Source organism: Arabidopsis thaliana, chromosome 2 (assembly GCF_000001735.4).
Source record: "Arabidopsis thaliana chromosome 2, partial sequence".
Classification (NCBI taxonomy): Eukaryota; Viridiplantae; Streptophyta; class Magnoliopsida; order Brassicales; family Brassicaceae; genus Arabidopsis; species Arabidopsis thaliana.
In genome coordinates, this window is record NC_003071.7 from 8,612,792 (window position 1) to 8,631,748 (window position 18,957).

At 35.5% G+C, this 18,957-nt stretch overlaps 6 protein-coding genes and 1 long non-coding RNA gene across 13 annotated transcripts; 3 read left to right on the forward strand and 4 right to left on the reverse strand.

Annotated features, from left to right (window-relative positions):
• Positions 1 to 134: 134 nt before the first annotated feature.
• AT2G19940 (Putative N-acetyl-gamma-glutamyl-phosphate reductase) lies at positions 135 to 3,326 on the forward strand. Of its 3 annotated transcripts, NM_127552.8 has the most exon segments (15): positions 135 to 239; positions 363 to 424; positions 556 to 725; positions 1,052 to 1,159; positions 1,265 to 1,351; positions 1,432 to 1,482; positions 1,557 to 1,628; positions 1,714 to 1,833; positions 1,922 to 1,982; positions 2,059 to 2,139; positions 2,216 to 2,295; positions 2,371 to 2,460; positions 2,533 to 2,661; positions 2,751 to 2,877; positions 2,977 to 3,326. In NM_127552.8, coding segments are annotated over 13 exon segments (1,170 nt in total). In that variant the 5' UTR covers positions 135 to 239; positions 363 to 411; the 3' UTR covers positions 2,859 to 2,877; positions 2,977 to 3,326.
• GC1 (golgin Putative 1) lies at positions 3,180 to 8,983 on the reverse strand. 2 transcript variants are annotated; one of them, NM_001202627.2, is made up of 21 exons: positions 8,401 to 8,983; positions 8,245 to 8,325; positions 8,018 to 8,067; positions 7,276 to 7,923; positions 7,100 to 7,162; positions 6,900 to 6,977; positions 6,587 to 6,790; positions 6,374 to 6,430; positions 6,188 to 6,262; positions 6,028 to 6,099; positions 5,728 to 5,790; positions 5,544 to 5,642; positions 5,085 to 5,162; positions 4,939 to 5,007; positions 4,486 to 4,533; positions 4,300 to 4,395; positions 4,135 to 4,211; positions 4,000 to 4,045; positions 3,815 to 3,913; positions 3,686 to 3,730; positions 3,180 to 3,606 (listed from the first exon to the last, which is right to left on the reverse strand). In NM_001202627.2, the coding sequence occupies exons 1-21, from the start codon at positions 8,426 to 8,428 to the stop codon at positions 3,550 to 3,552; spliced, it is 2,133 nt and encodes a 710-aa protein (NP_001189556.1). In that variant the 5' UTR covers positions 8,429 to 8,983; the 3' UTR covers positions 3,180 to 3,549. The 2 variants fall into 2 exon arrangements, with proteins under 2 accessions (NP_001189556.1, NP_179585.3); NM_127553.3 differs by having other exon boundaries at positions 3,302 to 3,606; positions 7,276 to 7,914; positions 8,401 to 8,614.
• A 190-nt stretch (positions 8,984 to 9,173) lies between these two features.
• Positions 9,174 to 10,060, forward strand: AT2G19960 (hAT family dimerization domain-containing protein). Of its 4 annotated transcripts, NM_001335655.1 has the most exons (3): positions 9,174 to 9,274; positions 9,402 to 9,473; positions 9,752 to 9,952. In NM_001335655.1, the coding sequence occupies exons 2-3, from the start codon at positions 9,424 to 9,426 to the stop codon at positions 9,840 to 9,842; spliced, it is 141 nt and encodes a 46-aa protein (NP_001324658.1). In that variant the 5' UTR covers positions 9,174 to 9,274; positions 9,402 to 9,423; the 3' UTR covers positions 9,843 to 9,952. The 4 variants fall into 4 exon arrangements, with proteins under 4 accessions (NP_001324658.1, NP_001318251.1, NP_179586.2 ...); NM_001335654.1 differs by having other exon boundaries at positions 9,402 to 9,952; NM_001335656.1 differs by lacking the exon at positions 9,174 to 9,274 and having other exon boundaries at positions 9,368 to 9,473; positions 9,752 to 10,060.
• On the forward strand, positions 10,059 to 10,342 carry AT2G07255. Its single transcript, NR_140201.1, has one exon. It is a non-coding gene; the product is annotated as an other RNA (long non-coding RNA).
• Positions 10,343 to 10,907: 565 nt separating this feature from the next.
• On the reverse strand, positions 10,908 to 11,833 carry AT2G19970 (CAP (Cysteine-rich secretory proteins, Antigen 5, and Pathogenesis-related 1 protein) superfamily protein). The gene has a single exon (NM_127555.4). The coding sequence runs from the start codon at positions 11,653 to 11,655 to the stop codon at positions 11,122 to 11,124; it is 534 nt and encodes a 177-aa protein (NP_179587.1). The 5' UTR covers positions 11,656 to 11,833; the 3' UTR covers positions 10,908 to 11,121.
• A 2,911-nt stretch (positions 11,834 to 14,744) lies between these two features.
• On the reverse strand, positions 14,745 to 15,429 carry AT2G19980 (CAP (Cysteine-rich secretory proteins, Antigen 5, and Pathogenesis-related 1 protein) superfamily protein; the record flags this gene model as incomplete). The annotated part of the gene is made up of 2 exons (NM_127556.2): positions 14,745 to 15,261; positions 15,286 to 15,429. 2 exons carry the CDS (start codon positions 15,427 to 15,429, stop codon positions 14,908 to 14,910), a joined length of 498 nt encoding a protein of 165 aa, NP_179588.1. The 3' UTR covers positions 14,745 to 14,907.
• A 1,636-nt stretch (positions 15,430 to 17,065) lies between these two features.
• Positions 17,066 to 17,897, reverse strand: PR-1-LIKE (pathogenesis-related protein-1-like protein). The gene has a single exon (NM_127557.3). The coding sequence runs from the start codon at positions 17,802 to 17,804 to the stop codon at positions 17,274 to 17,276; it is 531 nt and encodes a 176-aa protein (NP_179589.1). The 5' UTR covers positions 17,805 to 17,897; the 3' UTR covers positions 17,066 to 17,273.
• Positions 17,898 to 18,957: the final 1,060 nt, after the last annotated feature.

Genomic DNA, 18,957 nt, shown 5'->3' on the forward strand with positions numbered 1-18,957 from the left:
TTTTCTGCAAACGATTAATTCGTCGATAAACCGGGTTGAACCACGGGTAGCCTGTTCAGTAAACGGGTTCGATCCCTGAAACGGCACCGCTTTGATAGGTTTTAAGTAGGGCTAGCTGAAACGTCGTCGTTCTTGCGTTTTCGTCCCACAATCTTTGTCGTGGTTTTCTGCTGTCTTCTTCTCCGTCGAACTTCTCCGACCACTTCGTATAGAGAGAGAGAGTGACGAAGAGTTTACGGGTATTTGTTTCATCACTACCATAATTGACTCTCAATATCAAATCACATTGAGAGAAGCTAATTTCTTCTTGTTCTTAGCAAAAAGATTAGTCTTTTTTTGTTCCTGAATTTTGTTTTTTGCAGAATCGAATCCAATAATGAGTACTGCGTCGGCTTTTAGTTCAATCCAAGGATGCTGGTTCAAGGTCAATTCCTAAAACTCTTCAAAATCTCTGTTTTTTTTCCCACTGAATCCACATTCAAGCTCATTGTAGCTTGTGTTGTGTTATTGCAATCTGATAATCATGTAAATGTGGGTTTTCTTTGTTTTGAAAAGGGCGAAAGGAAAATTGTGTAGCGGATAAGCGAGCCAAGAGGCTTACTTTGGGATCCCATGTGGCTTCGCCATCTTCAATGAGCTTCAGAGTTTCAGCTAGTAGTTCTGTTAAACCTGAAAAGGATATTAGGATTGGTCTTCTTGGTGCAAGTGGCTACACTGGTGCTGAGGTTTGTGCAATGTTGAATCTGTCTGTTTCAAGTTTAATTTTCTTGGAATTGTTTGTTTTAGTGATCTCTTTGGTTTTGCAATGAATCAGAGCTTAAGTGGTATGCATCTTGTTGCAAGTTTTTGACTTTTTGGGTATTGGCCTTCTAATTTAGCTTAAGCTGTAAACATATGCAAAGTTAATCTTTTCTCGATAAAAGGAAGAGAAAAGTCTTATAGTCGTTGCTTTAAAGTTGTTTAAAATTACAAGGGAAAGAATGGATGAGGCATTCAAGGTTTCATTCAAACCCATGAGATGGTAAGTTTACTCTTCTTTATTGAATTGCAGATCGTTAGGCTTCTTGCAAATCATCCGCATTTCCAGGTCACTTTGATGACTGCTGATAGAAAAGCTGGCCAGTCAATGGAAAGCGTTTTCCCACACCTGAGAGCTCAAGTATAAGTGATTTCTATCCCTAGTAATATACCAAGAAATGAATCTGTTCAATGTTACTTTGTGATGGTGTATATTGATTAATAATTGAACCTTTACTGTCCACAGAAACTACCTACTTTGGTCTCGGTAAAGGATGCAGATTTTTCTACTGTGGATGCTGTATTCTGCTGTTTACCTCACGGAACAACTCAGGTTCATTTTCCTTTCATTCTTCCATTTCAATTTCTTAAAGCTTTTCTTAGCTTAACGGAAATGAGTGTGTATTTCAACAGGAAATCATCAAGGAACTGCCTACTGCATTGAAAATCGTTGATCTTTCAGCGGTAATCCTTGAAGAACTGTTTTTTTTTTGTTCCTTTTCTTTCAGTTATAAGCCCATCTAAAATACGCTTTTCAGGACTTCCGGTTGCGTAATATTGCAGAATATGAAGAATGGTATGGTCAGCCTCACAAGGCAGTAGAGTTACAGGTACATTTCTCTCAATGTTATTCCTTGATTTTAGGTCTGTTGTGTTCATAATGGTTATACTTACCAAGTGTCCTACGGGGTTCAGAAAGAAGTTGTGTATGGTCTAACAGAGATACTAAGGGAGGACATAAAAAAGGCACGACTTGTGGCTAACCCAGGCTGTTACCCGACTACGATTCAACTTCCTCTTGTTCCTTTACTAAAGGTTTGTTTTTCTATTCTTTTCTGGTATGCGATTTTACTTAACTGCCTAGTCTTCCGTCTCTCTACTCAATGTGTTGATTTTGGTGCAGGCAAATCTCATCAAACATGAAAACATCATTATCGATGCAAAATCTGGTGTTAGTGGAGCAGGTTTGAGCTTACTCCGTGATCAATGAACAATGATGCAATGTTTCTAGTTTCTTGACTGATATGAAATTTTCATCAGGACGTGGTGCTAAGGAGGCAAATCTTTACTCTGAGATAGCTGAAGGCATTTCTTCTTATGGTGTCACCCGTCATCGCCATGGTATGTCACAAACTAATTATCACAATGAGTTAAAATTTTGCCATGATTTGAATTCAATATCTCTTTTGTTTTGCAGTTCCTGAAATTGAACAGGGATTATCTGATGTTGCACAGTCAAAAGTAACAGTCAGTTTTACGCCACATCTCATGCCAATGGTACAAATAATCTTAGCATGATTTCTATAATTTTTAACCTTAAACCCATTAACTGATCCTCAGTTGTTTGGGTAGATCCGTGGAATGCAATCGACTATATATGTGGAAATGGCTCCCGGGGTTAGAACCGAAGATTTACACCAGCAATTGAAGACGTCTTATGAGGTGATGATTACTCTTATGTTGTAAGCCAATTACTACTTTTGTTACTTATTATGTTTCAAAAATGTTTTGTAGGATGAAGAATTTGTCAAAGTGTTGGATGAAGGAGTTGTTCCTCGGACACACAACGTTAGAGGATCCAACTATTGTCATATGAGTGTCTTTCCTGATCGAATTCCTGGAAGAGCTATCATAATCTCAGTGGTAATTAAGCATAACCATCCTCTGTTATAAACTCATCTTTAGCTTTCGACAATATTGCTTTGTGTATAAAAAGCTCTCTGGTGTTGCAGATTGATAATCTTGTGAAAGGAGCTTCGGGACAAGCGTTGCAGAATCTTAACATAATGTTGGGATATCCCGAAACAACGGGGCTCCTACACCAGCCGCTTTTCCCTTAAAAATCCCACCTTTAAATCGGTAAAATAGCATTCTTCTCTCTTGTTGGCTCTGTATCTTGAAGATATTTCTGTCATTAGATTTGCCTGCTTAAGCGTTTGTCTTTATTCCTATCTTCAGATGACCAATCTGAAGCTGTTGAGACGGCAATGTTAAGCATAAAGATGGTTGGTTATATGATTCATATTTATAGACAATAAAGCCTCTTCTTTTACCATTACAAATAAATGGTTTTGTTGTTTGTTTATTAAGGTTTTGATGAACCTTTATTCTTGTTATCTCTATTTTCTGAATTGCAATTTTCGTTTGAGTCACAAAAGAAAGTTGAACTTATTCTATTACAGATTGTTGGATGTGGCGGTGGCCAAAATACATATTCAGCTTAGGGTGACCAAAACTAAACCGAGTTCGGGCGTCAGAGAAAATAAGTAAACCGAACTTTAATAGGCTCAACAGATATATATTCAAATGCTTTTAAAACCAACCATGCCTATCAATCAAGTGTGTATAAACCCCATTTACCAACATTATGTTCTTCACATACCAACAGGTTAGATTGGAATATCGTAAGAAGCAGCCTCTATATATATAAAGTTTTAAAAGTCTTCTCTATAATCCATAGTTATGCTTCTTTCTTCCACATTACTCAGCAATCTCTTAAAACCACCATGTGTTGCTTTCTTATGGAATCTGTTATAGTCTGAAAACGTTGTTGGTCATTGCCGCAACTTCCTGGGCCTCGGCTTGCTCCTACACGAGATTTAGGAACGACAACAAGTTGAGTTCCATGACTGTGATGTGATTTTCAATGTAAAATGACCAAGCATACCTGGAGTCGGTGTATTAGATACATCAAGAAGAGATGAACAAAGACCTGCAAATTCATAAATGATGTCAGCTTAATGTTCCATAAATTCACAAGTAAGGCGAATGAGATTGAAATAAGCGAGCGCCTTACAAGGTAAAAAAGTAGGAACATCCGTGCTATTGGGTACCGCCAAAGGAACCTAGTGGCCCTTACAGCTCCTGAGTCTAACAGTTTCACTGCATTCTGCAACTGAAGACAGAAGGCGAACAAAGCAAACATAAGAGTAAAGTTAAAAGAGAACGCCGACAATTCGTAATGGGCTCCCAAATCTCTACCTGTGTGCTCGCTGTAGCCATGTGTCTGTGATACAATGGAAGAGGCCTGAAATGGTATTTTGTAAGTATCGAACAACAAACTCAGCAGATATATATATATCATAAATCACATTAGAACATAGCTAAAAGACATACTCAAGTGTCTTAATCTCAGAATCTTCTTCCCAAGTTGCTGATGCGCGTCGCGAAACTCTACTTTTTTCTACCTCTACCTGAATCAACAAGTTTAGAACCTTTCTTGTAAGTATCATGGAAAAGTAAAGGTACATATATGAACCATAGAGAGCTTTGACGACGGACCTGTGCTTCATGAAGACGTTTGACCTCTTTTTCCAACTGAAACTCTGCTGCAGCCTTCTCACTCGCCATAGTCTCTAGTTGTGTTTGCTTATAGTACTGAATTAAAACCCGTGGCCAGAAGCTATCAGACAACTTCCCAATATGACTTTGATTAATAGAATCAGTACATTCAAGAGTTCACGTTACCAGTAAATCTGTTAGTTCACGGTATCGTTTCTCCAGCTCTGTATGCTCCTACTAGGTCAGAGGAATAACGATTAAACTCACGTTACATAATCATATGCATTAAAGGTACCACTTGACGAGCAAAATCAGAATAAGTTGAGTATTAAGACCGTGTTTTAGCAACCATCGAATGAATGCGTCATATTAACAAGACCGTGTTAACAAGAAGAGCAATGGGTCTTTCCCTCAAAATATTCAATAAGAATTTTTACTGGGCAATGAAATTTATTGCATTCAATGAAATAAATACGCCAAGGGGTTTAACAGAGAACTATCAGGTCTGCCTAAGCCACTTGATAGAAAAAGAGTAGTAGCTAGGAAGTCCCATAAGTATAGACTAGGAGAAACGAAAAAATCAGAAACTGTTAATACATTGACAAGAAAAGACAGACTCTCAGAAACTGATAATATTACCTGGCGTGAGTAATGTTCTGCATCCCTCTTCATGGCTGCCATTTCAACCCTTAACTTTTGCATTTCAGCCTATAACAATCAAACAGATCATGTGTAAATAACCAAAATCATGTTATAAAGAATTCCAAGGTAAGTAACAAGCATACCTCCATCAAAGAAAGTTTCTCCTCAGCATCTCTTTGACCTTGCCGAGCACGGTCCACTTCGTCCTGCCATGCTTGAATCTGCATTATTAAAAGTAATTTCTCTGGATTAGCCAAAATCTGAACTTTTCAAAACTGATAAAAGTTGTTTTCAAGGGTTATGTAACAAGCTGGAGTAGACTTTGACAACCAAATGTAATTTCTAATGTGAAAACGACCCACCATAAAATCCAAGAGAAGATTTAAACTCACATACATGAGTTATCAGAGTTGCCAAGGATCATAAATACTTTTTAAATATATGTACTTTTTGCATAAGTGTTCTTTTTGCATATACATATGTACATTTAGGACATATGTTCTATAGTTTTTGCTTCTAAAAGAAAATTTGAAAGTGTGCTAAGAACTCATTGTTGAAGGTGACTTCCACGATGTAAATCATGATAACTTAATATAACATACCTGGATCACTTGGTTTGCTTCATCTGGAGCCTTCTTTTGTCCTCTGCGAGCACGAACTTCCATATCTTGCAGCTCTTGATTCAGAGATGTACATTCGGCCTGAGTATTGTTTGTCAATTCTTTGAATGAAATTCAAGTATATGAAGACAAAGGAACAAATTGCATTGAAGATAAGTTCATCTACCTCAAGCAATGCCACCTTCTGTTCAAAATCTGCCACTTTCGCTGTCCTTTCATCAGCAATTCTCTGAAATACCAGCCAATTAAAAAGTCAGATCAACGTAGTTTTTGGGAAACAAGAGTTTCACATAGAATCTTTACATCTTTCATATATGTAGGCATATGAAAATACAAAGGGTTTCTAAATTTCCATGCTGACAAAAAGAGAAAACAATTTAAGAAGAGAAAGCCAACACTCAGAAACTAAGGCCTATTTGAAATGTAAAGAAGTGATAGTAGTGCCTATCCAAGAATTCTGTCTCACCTGAATTCTAACAAGTGCTGTGGAAGCATCCACAGCCCTGTGCTCTAGTTCCCTTTCCCTTTCCATGGCAGCCTGTCTTAGAAAGAGAAATTCACGTAAAACAAAAAATTGATATAATGTTTTCATTATAAACAGTTTTCGCATCGTTCAGGCAACAAACCATTTTTGTGGCATTATGAGCAGAACGCTCCTCTTCGGCTCTCCTTTCAGTAGTGGCAAGCTCCTCCCGCAATGCCTGTAATAAGAAAATATTGATTCAATGGTCTGAGGACCTTATCTGTTTATAATTGTATATACACGGCGGTAAATTATGGTTAGTCATTGATGAAAAAAATTATAGTAATACCTGCATCATCCTAGTCTCAGCCAATTCTCTGTTTCTCATAATAGACTCCATGTCTCCCTGATAAAAGTAGTAAATGATTTTACTAAAAGCTGGTTGGTTGAAAAAGAAAATGGCAACTGAAGACACGAAGTAACTAGGACCATTAAAGACTCATGGTGAGCTATGATAGGAAGCACACAAAAAGAAAAATGAGCAAATGAGAGGCCTAAAAACCTGGAGAGACGACAATTTTCCTTCGTTCAGAGCAGCCTGATTTTTAAGGGCATCCATTGCGCTGACAAGTGTTTCTATCTCTGAGTTTTTAGCTGCTAGTGCCTCAACCATGCTTGACTCTACTTTCGTCACTTCACTTTTAGCAGCTGACAGATCTTTTTGCAAGTGTCTAATGCTAGCTTCATATGACTTGGTAAGCTCTTGCTATTACAATAAAAATGAAGAAATAAAATTAGGTGCACTGAAAACCTTCAAGTATCACTTTTACTTTTTCTAATTTGGGTCAAAAGAAACTCAAACTGTTTAAGTTTACCTCTGCAGTGAGAAGCTCTTCCAACTGTGCATTTTCCGCTTTAATTTCTTGAAGACGGGACGAAAGTCCAGCACAAACCTAGAGGAAAATGAAGACAAAAAATGGATACATCTGAGGTTGCTCAGAACCAACCACAGGCATGAAAGAGTACTTTATCACAAATTTGATGCAGGAAAGTAGCAATGGATATTTGAGCTTACCCTTGCTAACCTGGCTTCTTTTGACTGCCCAGTGGAAACTGTAGCTTTTAGCAAACCTTGAGCCTAGCATTAGTGGATAGATTGATCAACAGACTTTTAAGAACAACATACATGGAAATTCAAGTGGCAGACACATCCTTTTCTAATTTTTCTTCATTTTCCATAGACTAACTAACCTCTTCAAGTTGATCTTGAATCTTCATGGAAGTCGTATCAGCTCTACGATCTTGCTCTCTTTTCAGATTGGTTGAGGTGACAGGAACTTTCGGTTCCTGTTCTTTCTCCAGATTGATTGAAGTGCCAACTTTCACCTCATCGCCCGTGCTTTGAGCCACATTTCCTTCATTAACCGAAGGAGCATGCACTACAGAATCCAGATTCTCCACGTCTCTTTTTGAAGAATCATCTAACTCTCGTTGTGTGCCATTTTTGGGAGCATCCATCAGGTTCTCACTGACAACGACCTCAATTTCTTTGTCAGGTAAAGATGGTGATGGTTGCACCAAAGAATCATTTGGAATATCTCCATCAGCATGCTTTGACTCAGAACGATCACCATCCACAATACTTTCTTGAGCTACAACAGCAGCATCGTCACTTTTTGTATCAGCCACTGATAGTGGAAGTGATAGAACACTCTGGACATCTGCATCAGTCGGGTGAATCTCTCTTGTCAGCAAGACAGGCCCTGAAGAAGATGTCTCGTCAGTGGAAACAGAACTTTTAGATGGAGGAACCTCTGACTGTGATACCCCTGGGCCAGATTGATCACCAGAAGAATCTCTTTTGTTAGAAGATTCTTCTTTTACAAGTTTCTGTCGAGCCTACAAATACATTCCACAACAAAGAAATTCACCTTGAGTATTGATGTACCAAACAACGAGATCGACTTACAGATAAGAGATCCACAGTAAATACCTTTTTCTTTGAACTTGTTCTCTTCCCTTGAGACCCTTTCCTACCAGAAGCTTTAGCCACCCCAAAGAAAAGAAAGACACAATATAAGAGACATATACACATGACCATCAAGCTTTGCTTTAGATAAACTCCAGGACAATGCCTATGTTTCTAATCATTCATATACAGATCAAACCAGTACCAAAGAGAAAGCTTTTAGTACTATCAGATTAATCTCCACACAGTACCTGGCAACTGCAAATCGTTCTGTTCTTCTGAAAGATCTTCAACCACTGATTTTGCTCTTCGATCAACAACCTCAAATAAATCTGACGAAAAAAAAACGGATACTTCAAAAATTTGTTATCACGAATTTCAGTTGCAGATAAACCATTAGAATTTACCTTCGGCAGCTTTAAGCCAAGACGCCATTGATGAATCAAAATTGAAACTAACTCTCCGCTAAAGGAGCTTCCATGCACCACCGGCTAATTTCACGATTGAAATCAGTAGATGCTTTAGAGAATCAACAATGGTGTTACGGATTCGACTCTGATCTCTGTAACAGAGCTTGTTTGTTCCAAGGAGAATCAAATTAGAAAGGGGAAGAACGAATTCGTCAGATGTTTCAATCAGAATTTAGCATATGAGCGAAGAAGGAAGAACTCAGATCGTTGATCTTGTGCTGTCACGACCACCTGATTTACAGTAGTCTAGCTGATCGTGGCCGTTGAATTTGGATTATGAGATAACGAAGTAAACAGACTAAACGTTTTCTTTTGATGCCATGGAAATTGAGAACAGACTTATAAAACCAAGTTACTTTACGAATACTGATTGCATAAAATCCACAGAAATTCGAACAATTGATAAGTTACGTTTACTTCTTCACACCAAATTTGGTGCATTGTGTATCGCATGGAACTCCTTGGTCATTGAAACTATAACTCACTAGCAGAGCCGTGCCTCAAGGCATAAGAAAGAAACCTTCGCTTACGTCCAAAATTTTTGAAAAAAAACTTAGAAGCATATTTTTCTATAAGATACTCTTAGTTTAATAGACCAATATTACAGATCATTTGCATTTATCTAAATAATAAGAAAATAAAATAAAAATAAAAAAAAATCCAAAGAATAAGGAAACAAACAGAACAAAGCATTATTAAGTTAGGTTAGAGAATCCTCTTCCTTTATTTTTTAATCGCCGTCTCTTTCCACAAGACTTTTTCTAATCCTGTTACTCTTGAGCCTTGAACGTATTAACATTGACTCGTTAGAGTAAGTTTGATACTTTATTTATCCTTGTTCTATCCTATGGTTTGATGTAATTCTTAATTATACATGTTGTAGTTTTCCCCCAAATTAGAATCAGAAATTTTGTAACACTTATGTTCGAAATTTACAGAATTGACTACTTCATCCAAATCATGGATCAAGCTCTTTACTCGCTTGAGACAAGATTCGAACAATTCCAAAGGTATGAACAAATATTTGGGTTTTTGTTTGATTTGAAAAAGTTGCAGTCGGCGAGTGATGATAGTTTGATGGCATCTTGTACCAACCTTAAAGATGCTTTAACTCATGGAACACATTCAGATATTCTTGCTAGTGATCTCTTTTATGAACTAAAAATTCTAAGAGAAGCTTTACCCAAGGAAGTTAGGAGGCCTATTGAAGTGTTAGACTTCTTGCAAAAAGTTGAAGGTTGTTATCCTAATTCATGGATTGCTTATCAAGTATTGTTGACAATTCCAGTTTCGGTTGCATCTGCGGAAAGAAGTTTTTCAAAGCTGAAATTGATAAAATCTTATCTTCGTTCGAGTATGTCACAAGAAAGGTTAAGTGACTTGGCGATCTTATCTATCGAAAGAGCATTGGTTAGAGAAGTTGACTTTGAACGTTTGGCTAATGATTTTGTTGGGAAGAAAGGAAGAAGAATTACGCTTTAGAACTATTTTTATGTTTTGTTTTTTTTCGTATTTTCGTCATATGACAATTTATCTTTGTAGACATTTTTACTTCTATTATTATAAGCATCGTTTTTTTTAGTTGGAGAAAAAAAATTTTGACCGCCTCCGTCAACCATTAACCTTGGCATGGCTCTGCTCACTAGTACGATCAAATGTGATTGTATGACTTGCCAGTTGCCACATACTATATTGTATTTTTGATCAACAATGAAATTTTCAGAGTTGCGCTTACAGTGTCTTGATATATGCTTCTTGGACAAATTTGCAATCTCTTCTGATTCTAATAAGTTATGTGATATCCAATATTCCCACTTAGCCATACATTTTCCGAATTTCGATATACAAACAAAACATGTCCTCCCATATATGTCAGATGAAATGATTCCCCAAAACTCAACGTCGTGTTAAAGCATCATTTTTGGTTCATTTGCACTTACAGTTACAGTGTCTTAAAACTATGCATCATTGTGTTTCTTGAAAAGTTAAAGCATACGCATCATTTGATTCCTTTAACTCTAGTACTTAGAAGTTAAAATAAGGAAGATGATAAGCTATTAAACCGACCCATTAGACAACTTTTAATCATTTTAAAGTTAAAGACATGTTGATGTCCACACGCTATATAGTCTATAGAATTCGTTATCTACTCTACTAGGATGCTTAGAGTCTCATAGCCGCTTTAACCGCAGCATAAAGCTCCCCAAGACAGAAATTTGCTCCATATTTTCTGCTAGAGCAGTAGAGCTGTGTCTATTTGTATATTGATTGGGCATGCTCTTCAAAAAGAAACATAAACCATCATTATCTAAATGCACAATTTTTCATGTCTTAGCTACTCATTTTCACAATTGCTCTAGATACCAACGGACTAAATACAAAGGAAAATAACTCCGAATATAATTTACGAAAATATTATAAATCATCTATAACAAAAAGTTCATATATTATTATATCAAATATATGTAATCACAATTTGTTTAACCAATTGAACATCACATTTTATTCTGAATCATTTCACAGCAGCAACTTATACAAACCAATGTATATCATAAACTTGGTTTTATATTCTTATACATATATATTGATCAGTAACTTAACATATTAATAATTGTCAAATCACATTACCATATGGATCATTTCTTTGCATCAATATAATCAATAAGGACGGGTATTCTCATCACCCACTGGCATAGGATAATAGTTACATACAATATAAATCAACTCATTCTCATGACACCTGAACGAGCCACATCCGAGACTTAACGATTGATTGGCCACCATCTGAGTGTAGTGTCCGCAAACATCTTTGCATTTGTTGGTCGCATGATCGTAGTTTGGCTTCTCCGTCAACCAATACTTTGCCGCTATCGGACCGCTCATTTGGTCCTTAGGTTGGACCCATCCCGCGGCGATATTCTCGCCGTAAGGTCCATCAGAATGTCTCATGGAGCTGTAGTCGCAGACTCCGGCTTTAGCTTGTCTATTTGCAAATTTCTGTGCATAGGCCGCTACGGTTTTGTTCCACTTCAGTGGAGCCACCCCGACCGCGGCTCGGATCTGGTTGTGAACCTTTAGCGTTTTTCTCGGTTGGACATCTTTGATTGGTCTTACCCTAGGTAGACCATACGCTCGAGTTAACAAAACAGAGAGTAATGTCAGTAGGACGAAAGTATAACGAAAAGAGGACATTTTGTTGTGGTTTTGTAAAATGTTTTGGACTTATGGTTCTGCAGTGATCTCTATTCTGATTGTTCTTCCTCCTTTTGTAGGCCTAGAATAATAATTAAGAAAGGCTCTGCAACTATTTTTCGGTAAGGTACAGCCGAATTTGGAAGGTTTATCTTTCTTCTATTCATTAGTCAATCTCACATAATCTCACACAATAATCTTAGAAATCCCTTAAAAATAATATAAATCTAGAATAAATTCTAATTTTAGTATTAAATCTTGAATTTCAGAATTAACAAAAGAAAATATGATAGCAAAAAAAAAAAAAGAGATCAAGTGCATTTTATGACTTTATAGATATATATTTTGTTAGTTCTATGACTTTATAGATTTATAGGAAAAAATCCCAAAATTTTATAGATTTGTGATTTATTAGTTTTCTTTTTCTTTTTTCTTAAAAAAAAAGGTTTATCAAAAAAATCAAATCAAATCAAAGCTTTGAATGATGAGTAGTAATATACAGAAAATGATAAGACTTGTCTTTACGGATTCACCTAAACTTTTTGTTACACACTGAGTGATTTTGTATACTAACACCAATTGATCCAATGAGTCCACATGAAAAATGTGGCCAAAACAATTATAAACCACCTAGCACCCCAAACCCAAGTTTCAGCAGTTTGGCTTTGAGCCGACTCTAATCAGACACTAGTCAATTCATTCTTATCATTATTTTGCATGGAAAAAAATCTAGTTGTCCGTTGTCGTACATATTTTCAACACTAACACAAATTAAATCACTAGCTAGGTGTACATGGTCGTTAGTCCATTAACATGTACAGCATTTAATTTAATACTACTGTAATATATTAATTAACCTATGTGTATGAAAAGGTCCCAAAAACTACTTTAGGACATCAACATTTACTCCAAAAGAAAATTTATACTAAAAGAGTAAAGACAAAATCAGAAAATTGTTGTAAATGCTTACTCGGAAATTCAGGTAATTAACCACAAAAGTCAGAATTAGTGACGAGAAACATGATCGCTAATTCCGCGGAAATCGAGATTTGATTGCTCGTAAGAAAAGATGTATCAACAAGCCATTTAAGTAACGTATAATCCCTCTAAGTCTTTGTAATATTATAACTCACATGAATTTTATTTAAGAATCAAGACCCGTGATTTGTTCTCACCTTCATTTTCGGAGAGTAATTGTTGACTCTTTACTCTTTTAGTATTGGATCATAAAAGGTTCGATGATTTCTTTCTTAGTAAAATCATGTGTCCCTACTTCAGACTTTTTTTTTTGTGTTAAAAATGTAAATATTTATTTAGACAAAAAAATGTGGGTTAATTTTCATGAAATTTAAACCTTTTGACTACGTACTATTGCAAAAAAAAAATAAGAATACGGAAGCAGTGGCGGATCTAGAACATATTTTTGAATAGAACACAAAATCAGTAGTTAACTAAAAAAAGGGGTGAACGACCTGTGTCTCCCTAACAAGTTTCATATACGACCATATCTACACAGATTTCGGACCTCGTTTCCAGTCCACATGAAACGAAAGTTAAACTCCAGGTTCCCCCTAAAACGAAAGTTAAAGACCTCAGTCCCCATATTTTCTAATTTCGTGGTTTATCATTGGTTTATTGTACCGATCTGATGCAAAATCAGAAACCCAGTCGATTAAACCGAATGTATATCCGATTCGAGTCATTGACAATCCGAAATACCCAAATAAATACGAATGAGAAAAATCCCCAAATTGAAAAATCTTAGAACCGTAGTTTCGATTTCATCTCTTCAACGTCTGTTTTCTTCAATCTTCAACATAAGTCAGAGCTCTAATATGAATACGATTGACAAACATAGCAAAAAAATCATGATGACCCAAATCTCTTTTGCTTACCTTCGATGAATATAAGCTATAACAAAGGATTTTCAGGTTTTAGACGGATTTGGAATTGGAATTCTCTGGCCTTGGACTATGTCAAGATCTTACCCGTACGAACCTACTTGGTGTGAAGAAAACCAAGCAGTGCTTTTGGAATTTATCGTGTATGTGTTGGATCTGACTTGGATTAGAGCTAATGGTGAATATATAAAGAAGATGAACACAAGAGTTTCGTCTTCGTTGACGTACGAGAGAAAGATTAAAGCCAATCATTTTGAGTTTTCTAAATAAATTTGTTTTTCTGAATTCTGACACTTAGTTTCTTTAGTCAAATTACTTTTGAAAAAATGTAAAAGCATCACTTTGTTTAACCGAATTGTCAATTTTTTGAAGATTAAAACTGATTATTTCTAACCTTTTTTCTTCATTAGGTTTCTAGGGTTTTTGTTGCTTTAGGGATTTCTAGAATTGGAGATTTTTAGAATTGGGGAACTTTGGGGGTTAACGGGTACTAATTCGGGTTGGTTTATGGGTAAATCCGGTTTTGAAGTTTTTATTTATCGGTTAATGTTGTTTCCGGTACAGTAAACCAATAATAAACAACGAAATTAAAAAATATGGGGACCGAGATCTTTAACTTTCGTTTTAGGGGGAAACTGGAGTTTAACTTTCGTTTCATGTGGACTGGAAACGAGATCTGAAATCTGTGTAGATATGGTCATATATGAAACTTGTTAGGGGAACACATGTCGTTCACCCAAAAATAAAATAAAAAAGAAGCACATATCGAGGATCAAACCTCAGAAGGTTAAGATTAGCATGGGGTAACAGTTACCAACAAAGCTATAAACATCTTATTTACATTACATAATTATTAAGTTTAGTAAATCTACCTAGGAAACAAAAAAACAATCCGTCCATAAACGTAGATTTTGTTAAATTTGCGACTGTTTTGTTTGTTGACGAGCAACCTAACATAATATGACTAGGATAATCTCAGGATGACATATACAAACGAGATGTCTTGCCGAAATATTTTCTGATAATCAAACCATAACAAAAGAAACCTTTTTTTCTTTCTTCTAGCTAGGCGTTTCCATATTCTATCCCTCTTTTTCCATTTTAGTTTGTTTTTAATCATTTTTAGGCAGTCCAACTCAAAACACATTTGTAAAGTCTTCCAAAAAGAATCAATATTACATGTTATTATTTCTTTCAACTCAAAACACGCATTCTTTTATAGTTGAATCCAAATATTGAAACATCAACAATGTACTAATACAAACTACTAAACTGCAAACCCATGTCGCATATAATCGTGTCTATTACCCATTATCTTAATTTTCTATTTAGTCACATTATACCGTATTGATCAGTACGGACGAGTATTAGCATCACCCATCGGCCTAGGAGCATAGTTACATACGACCCAAACATACTCATTCTTAAAACACCTAACCGTACCACAACCAAGGTGTGTCGATTGATTAGCCACAATCTGAGTATAATGCCCACACGGTTCACTGCATTTGTTGGTGGCATAATTGTAATAAGGCTTCTCCGTAAACCAAAACTTTGTTGCGATCGGACCGCTCATGGTGTCCATAGGTTGGACCCACCCGGCGGCTATATTCTCTCCGTACGTTCCGTCGGTGGAATATTTCATGGCGCAGTCTTGGGAACGTACGTTAGCGTACCTCTGTGCATGGGCAGCAAGTTTTTGGTCCTACACCAATGGAGCAACCCCGACCGCAGCTCGAATCTGGTTGTGAACCGCTAGTGTTTCTGCCGGTTGGAGATCGTCCATTCGGCTAAAGCTTCTCAAACCATAGATTTGAGTTAAGACGATGGACAATAATGTTAGTACGATGAAGCTATAACCTGAAAAAGACATTTTCTCTCTTTTGTTTTTGTTGTAGAATTGGTTTGGAACTAACTATGTTTTCGTGAGGACTTATCAGATTCCTTTTCTGATGGGTTTTCATCTCCTTTTGTAAGCCTCAAACAAAACAAGAGCTTCGTGACTATTTTTAAGTTTTCAATATTCACCATTAAACCAAAAAAAGAAGACGAAGTTGTTTTTCTTTTTGTTAAATTATCAAATAGTAAAACCTATATATTGCTCTTCGAAATTGCTTAAATTAACAGAAATTAGGATGAGATTCTAATTTTAGAGTAACAAAAGATATTTATCATTAAGTTATCACTAAAAAAAATATTCTACTTCATCACTAATGTATTCCCATAAAGATTGTTCAGTAACAGAAATCTATTTTTAGACACTATTTTCGTATTAAGAAGAATTTTGCTCTCTGAGACACACTAATTAGATGTTTCCTTACAAATCCTTTAACGAAATTCTGGTAAATAATTAATTAATTAAGAAAGTCAAAGTGAAAAACGTTCGTTAATCTCCAATCGGAATTTTGATTAGTCTTCTTAGTTACGTACGCGTATATATATAATCTCTATTAACTCTCGTGAGTTTCATTTAACACCCGTGATATTTGTTCGACGTATGTAAACCATTTCTGAAGATCATTGTGGGATAATATTTTGTAATGTAGAGTAAAAAAATATGCTTAGTAGTCAAATGGTTTCTAGTAACTGAATTTAACATTAGACCAAAAAAAAAATGTTCTAGTAATTGACTGGATCTGATTGGTCTTTGACATGTATGTTTATATATTAAATAAATAGTAAATATTTGATAAAATAGTATATATAAAAAAAAGAAACAATTTGTCAGTCACGGACTCGAATTAAACCTTATGCCTAAAAACTTCTTACGTAATTGAACTTATATCGATCTTTCCTTTGGATTTGGAGTGGAAGATAATCAAGAAAAAAAAATAAAAAAAAATTACGAGTTTAAGTACGTTCTCTAACGAATTGGAACTTTTAGCACACCCGTGAGAAAACGTACAACGCTTTGTAATAATAAAGAACAATCTTAACCGAAACCGATAAATACCTCTAACAATATGGTTTTGATCAATTTAATAAACTCAGTAAAGAGAAACATACTACGCACGTGAACTATATATAACTCGATTCATAAGTAGATACTCAATGTCGGTGAGATTGATTATTCATGGTTGAGATAAATGTAGGGTAACGATATTTCCACCCACCGAGAAAGAAATATTCTCTTAGAGTTTTGGGTTAATCAAACAAAACAACAACTTTAGGAAAGTAGTGGTATCGTTTAGAAGTCCAATATAGCTCTTTAGGAGGGTCCTTTAAATCTCCCAACACGAGATTCAACTTTTGAAACTGTCTTTATATGGAAATTCTTTTCTTTCCTTTTCTAAAAATATTATTAATAAAAATTCAACTTTAAAGTTTGGCAAAAAAAAAAAACTTTAAATCTTATATGTTTTGTATATTGAATTAAAGTGCTATATACTGTATTAAAGATATTTCACATATTTTGAAAATGTTCTATTTTGTTCTAGGGTTTTTCTGTTATTCAATCTTAAACTGTCCATGTTTTCTTTTGCTGTAGAGCGAAATGAAAGAAAAAATTTGTAAGAATTCTGAAGTCGATTATAATCAAATCAACAACTTTGATATATCATGGAAACATATCTCACATTGATGGTAAAAAAACTAGTGTGCATTTATATATGCTTTTATCATTTAAGGACACAAAATGTTATAGTATGAATTTTTCTTAAATCACATTAATTACCATATATAGTAATCTTGTTGATTCAGTATAATAAAATCCAATCACTAATATGGACGTTGACCGATGTAATTCCCCGGAGGATCATAGCTACAAATCACCCAAATATACTCATCATTCTTACATCTCACGGAGGCACAACCAAGTCGAACCGAGTCACGCCACACGATCTGAGTGTAGTGTCCACACACACCATCACCACCACACGTGTTACTATCATAATCGTAATTTTCCTTCTCCGTCATCCAATACTCAGTTGCTACCGGACCGCTCATCGTTCCCCAACCCGCGGCTAGATTCTCGCCGAATGGTCCCAAGGAATGCTTCATGGCACAGTCTCTGGCTCGTTCATGTGCGTAGCTCTGTGCATAGGTCGCAAGAGTTTCGTTCCACACCATTGGTCCGACTCCGACCATGGCTCGGGCCTTGTTGTGAACCACGAGCGTTTCTTGCGGTTTGACATCACCGTTTGCGTTTGCTTTTGGCGGTTGAGCGGGAGTGTGACGATAGGCTTGAGTTAAATCGAAGAATAATGCTACTACGATGAAACTATAACCAAAGAACGACATTTCATTCATTTTGTATTTGTGTGGTTAATTGTTTTGGAACTTATTGTGTCGTAAAAGAAAGCATTTTCTTGGCTAACGTATTTATAGAAGTTGCTTTGGTGGGGTTACGGAGTTTGGAACGTTTTATATCTTATTCTTTTCACTTTCCTAATGTTGAAAAACTCTTTACATAGTGTAAATCCAGGACAAGAAATTGATAGAATAAGGAAACTTGATATTCTACAGATCAAGAAAACTCATCTAATTGATCTAATTAGTCCTCCGATTACTCTTGTATATAAACAGAATATCACTATCAATAATACATCTCATTCAATAAGACCATAACTCAATACAAAATTACAGTTTTAGCGTCAACTTTACAATCTCCAAGCTTTTCACACTTTAGATTGACAATAGCAAACAAAAGCAATGGTTCAATTCGAATGCATATGCATTTCCAAAGTGTATGTTTTACAAAAATCAATTGTTCTTCGACGTACAAGAAAAAGTGATTTCAAGAGCATCTATAAATTAAGATTTGATCCCACAGACAAACTAGATTAAGATATAGTTTACCCTTGACATATACAAGTTCATATAACATGGGTTAGAAGGCACTTTTGTATGTACTTTCTTTAACTAGAAAACAAAAGTATAGCGATCTTAATTAATTGTGTACTATCCCTAGTTTTATGAAATCCGGTTATAACATGATAAGCAATTATAAACATATGTATGAAAGAGTCCAAAACAAACTTTAGGATTAAACATATAATATAGAAAAAAAGAAAGTTATAAAAGCAAAGGCAATCATAGGATTTGTCGTAAATGTTTACTGGTAGTCGTCGCCGTTACTTTTCAAACGATATAAACTGAGGCAAATAACCACAAAAGTCAGAATCAGTGACGTTCGTTAATCCCACCGAAAGTCGAGTTATGATTGTTCGGAAGAAAAAAAAATCATATAATTATAGAATTATACGTATCAAAAGTCTCGCAAGTTACGTTTTTCTTCTTCTTCATTTTTGAGTGCAAATCTCGTAAATTACGTAAAATTTCTATAATCATCATGAGATTATAATTCACGTGAATTATATATTCAACATCCGTGATTTGTTCTCAGCTTCATTTTGGGAGAATAATTGTTGACTTTTTTTTTTTTTTTTTAAATTGTTAAATT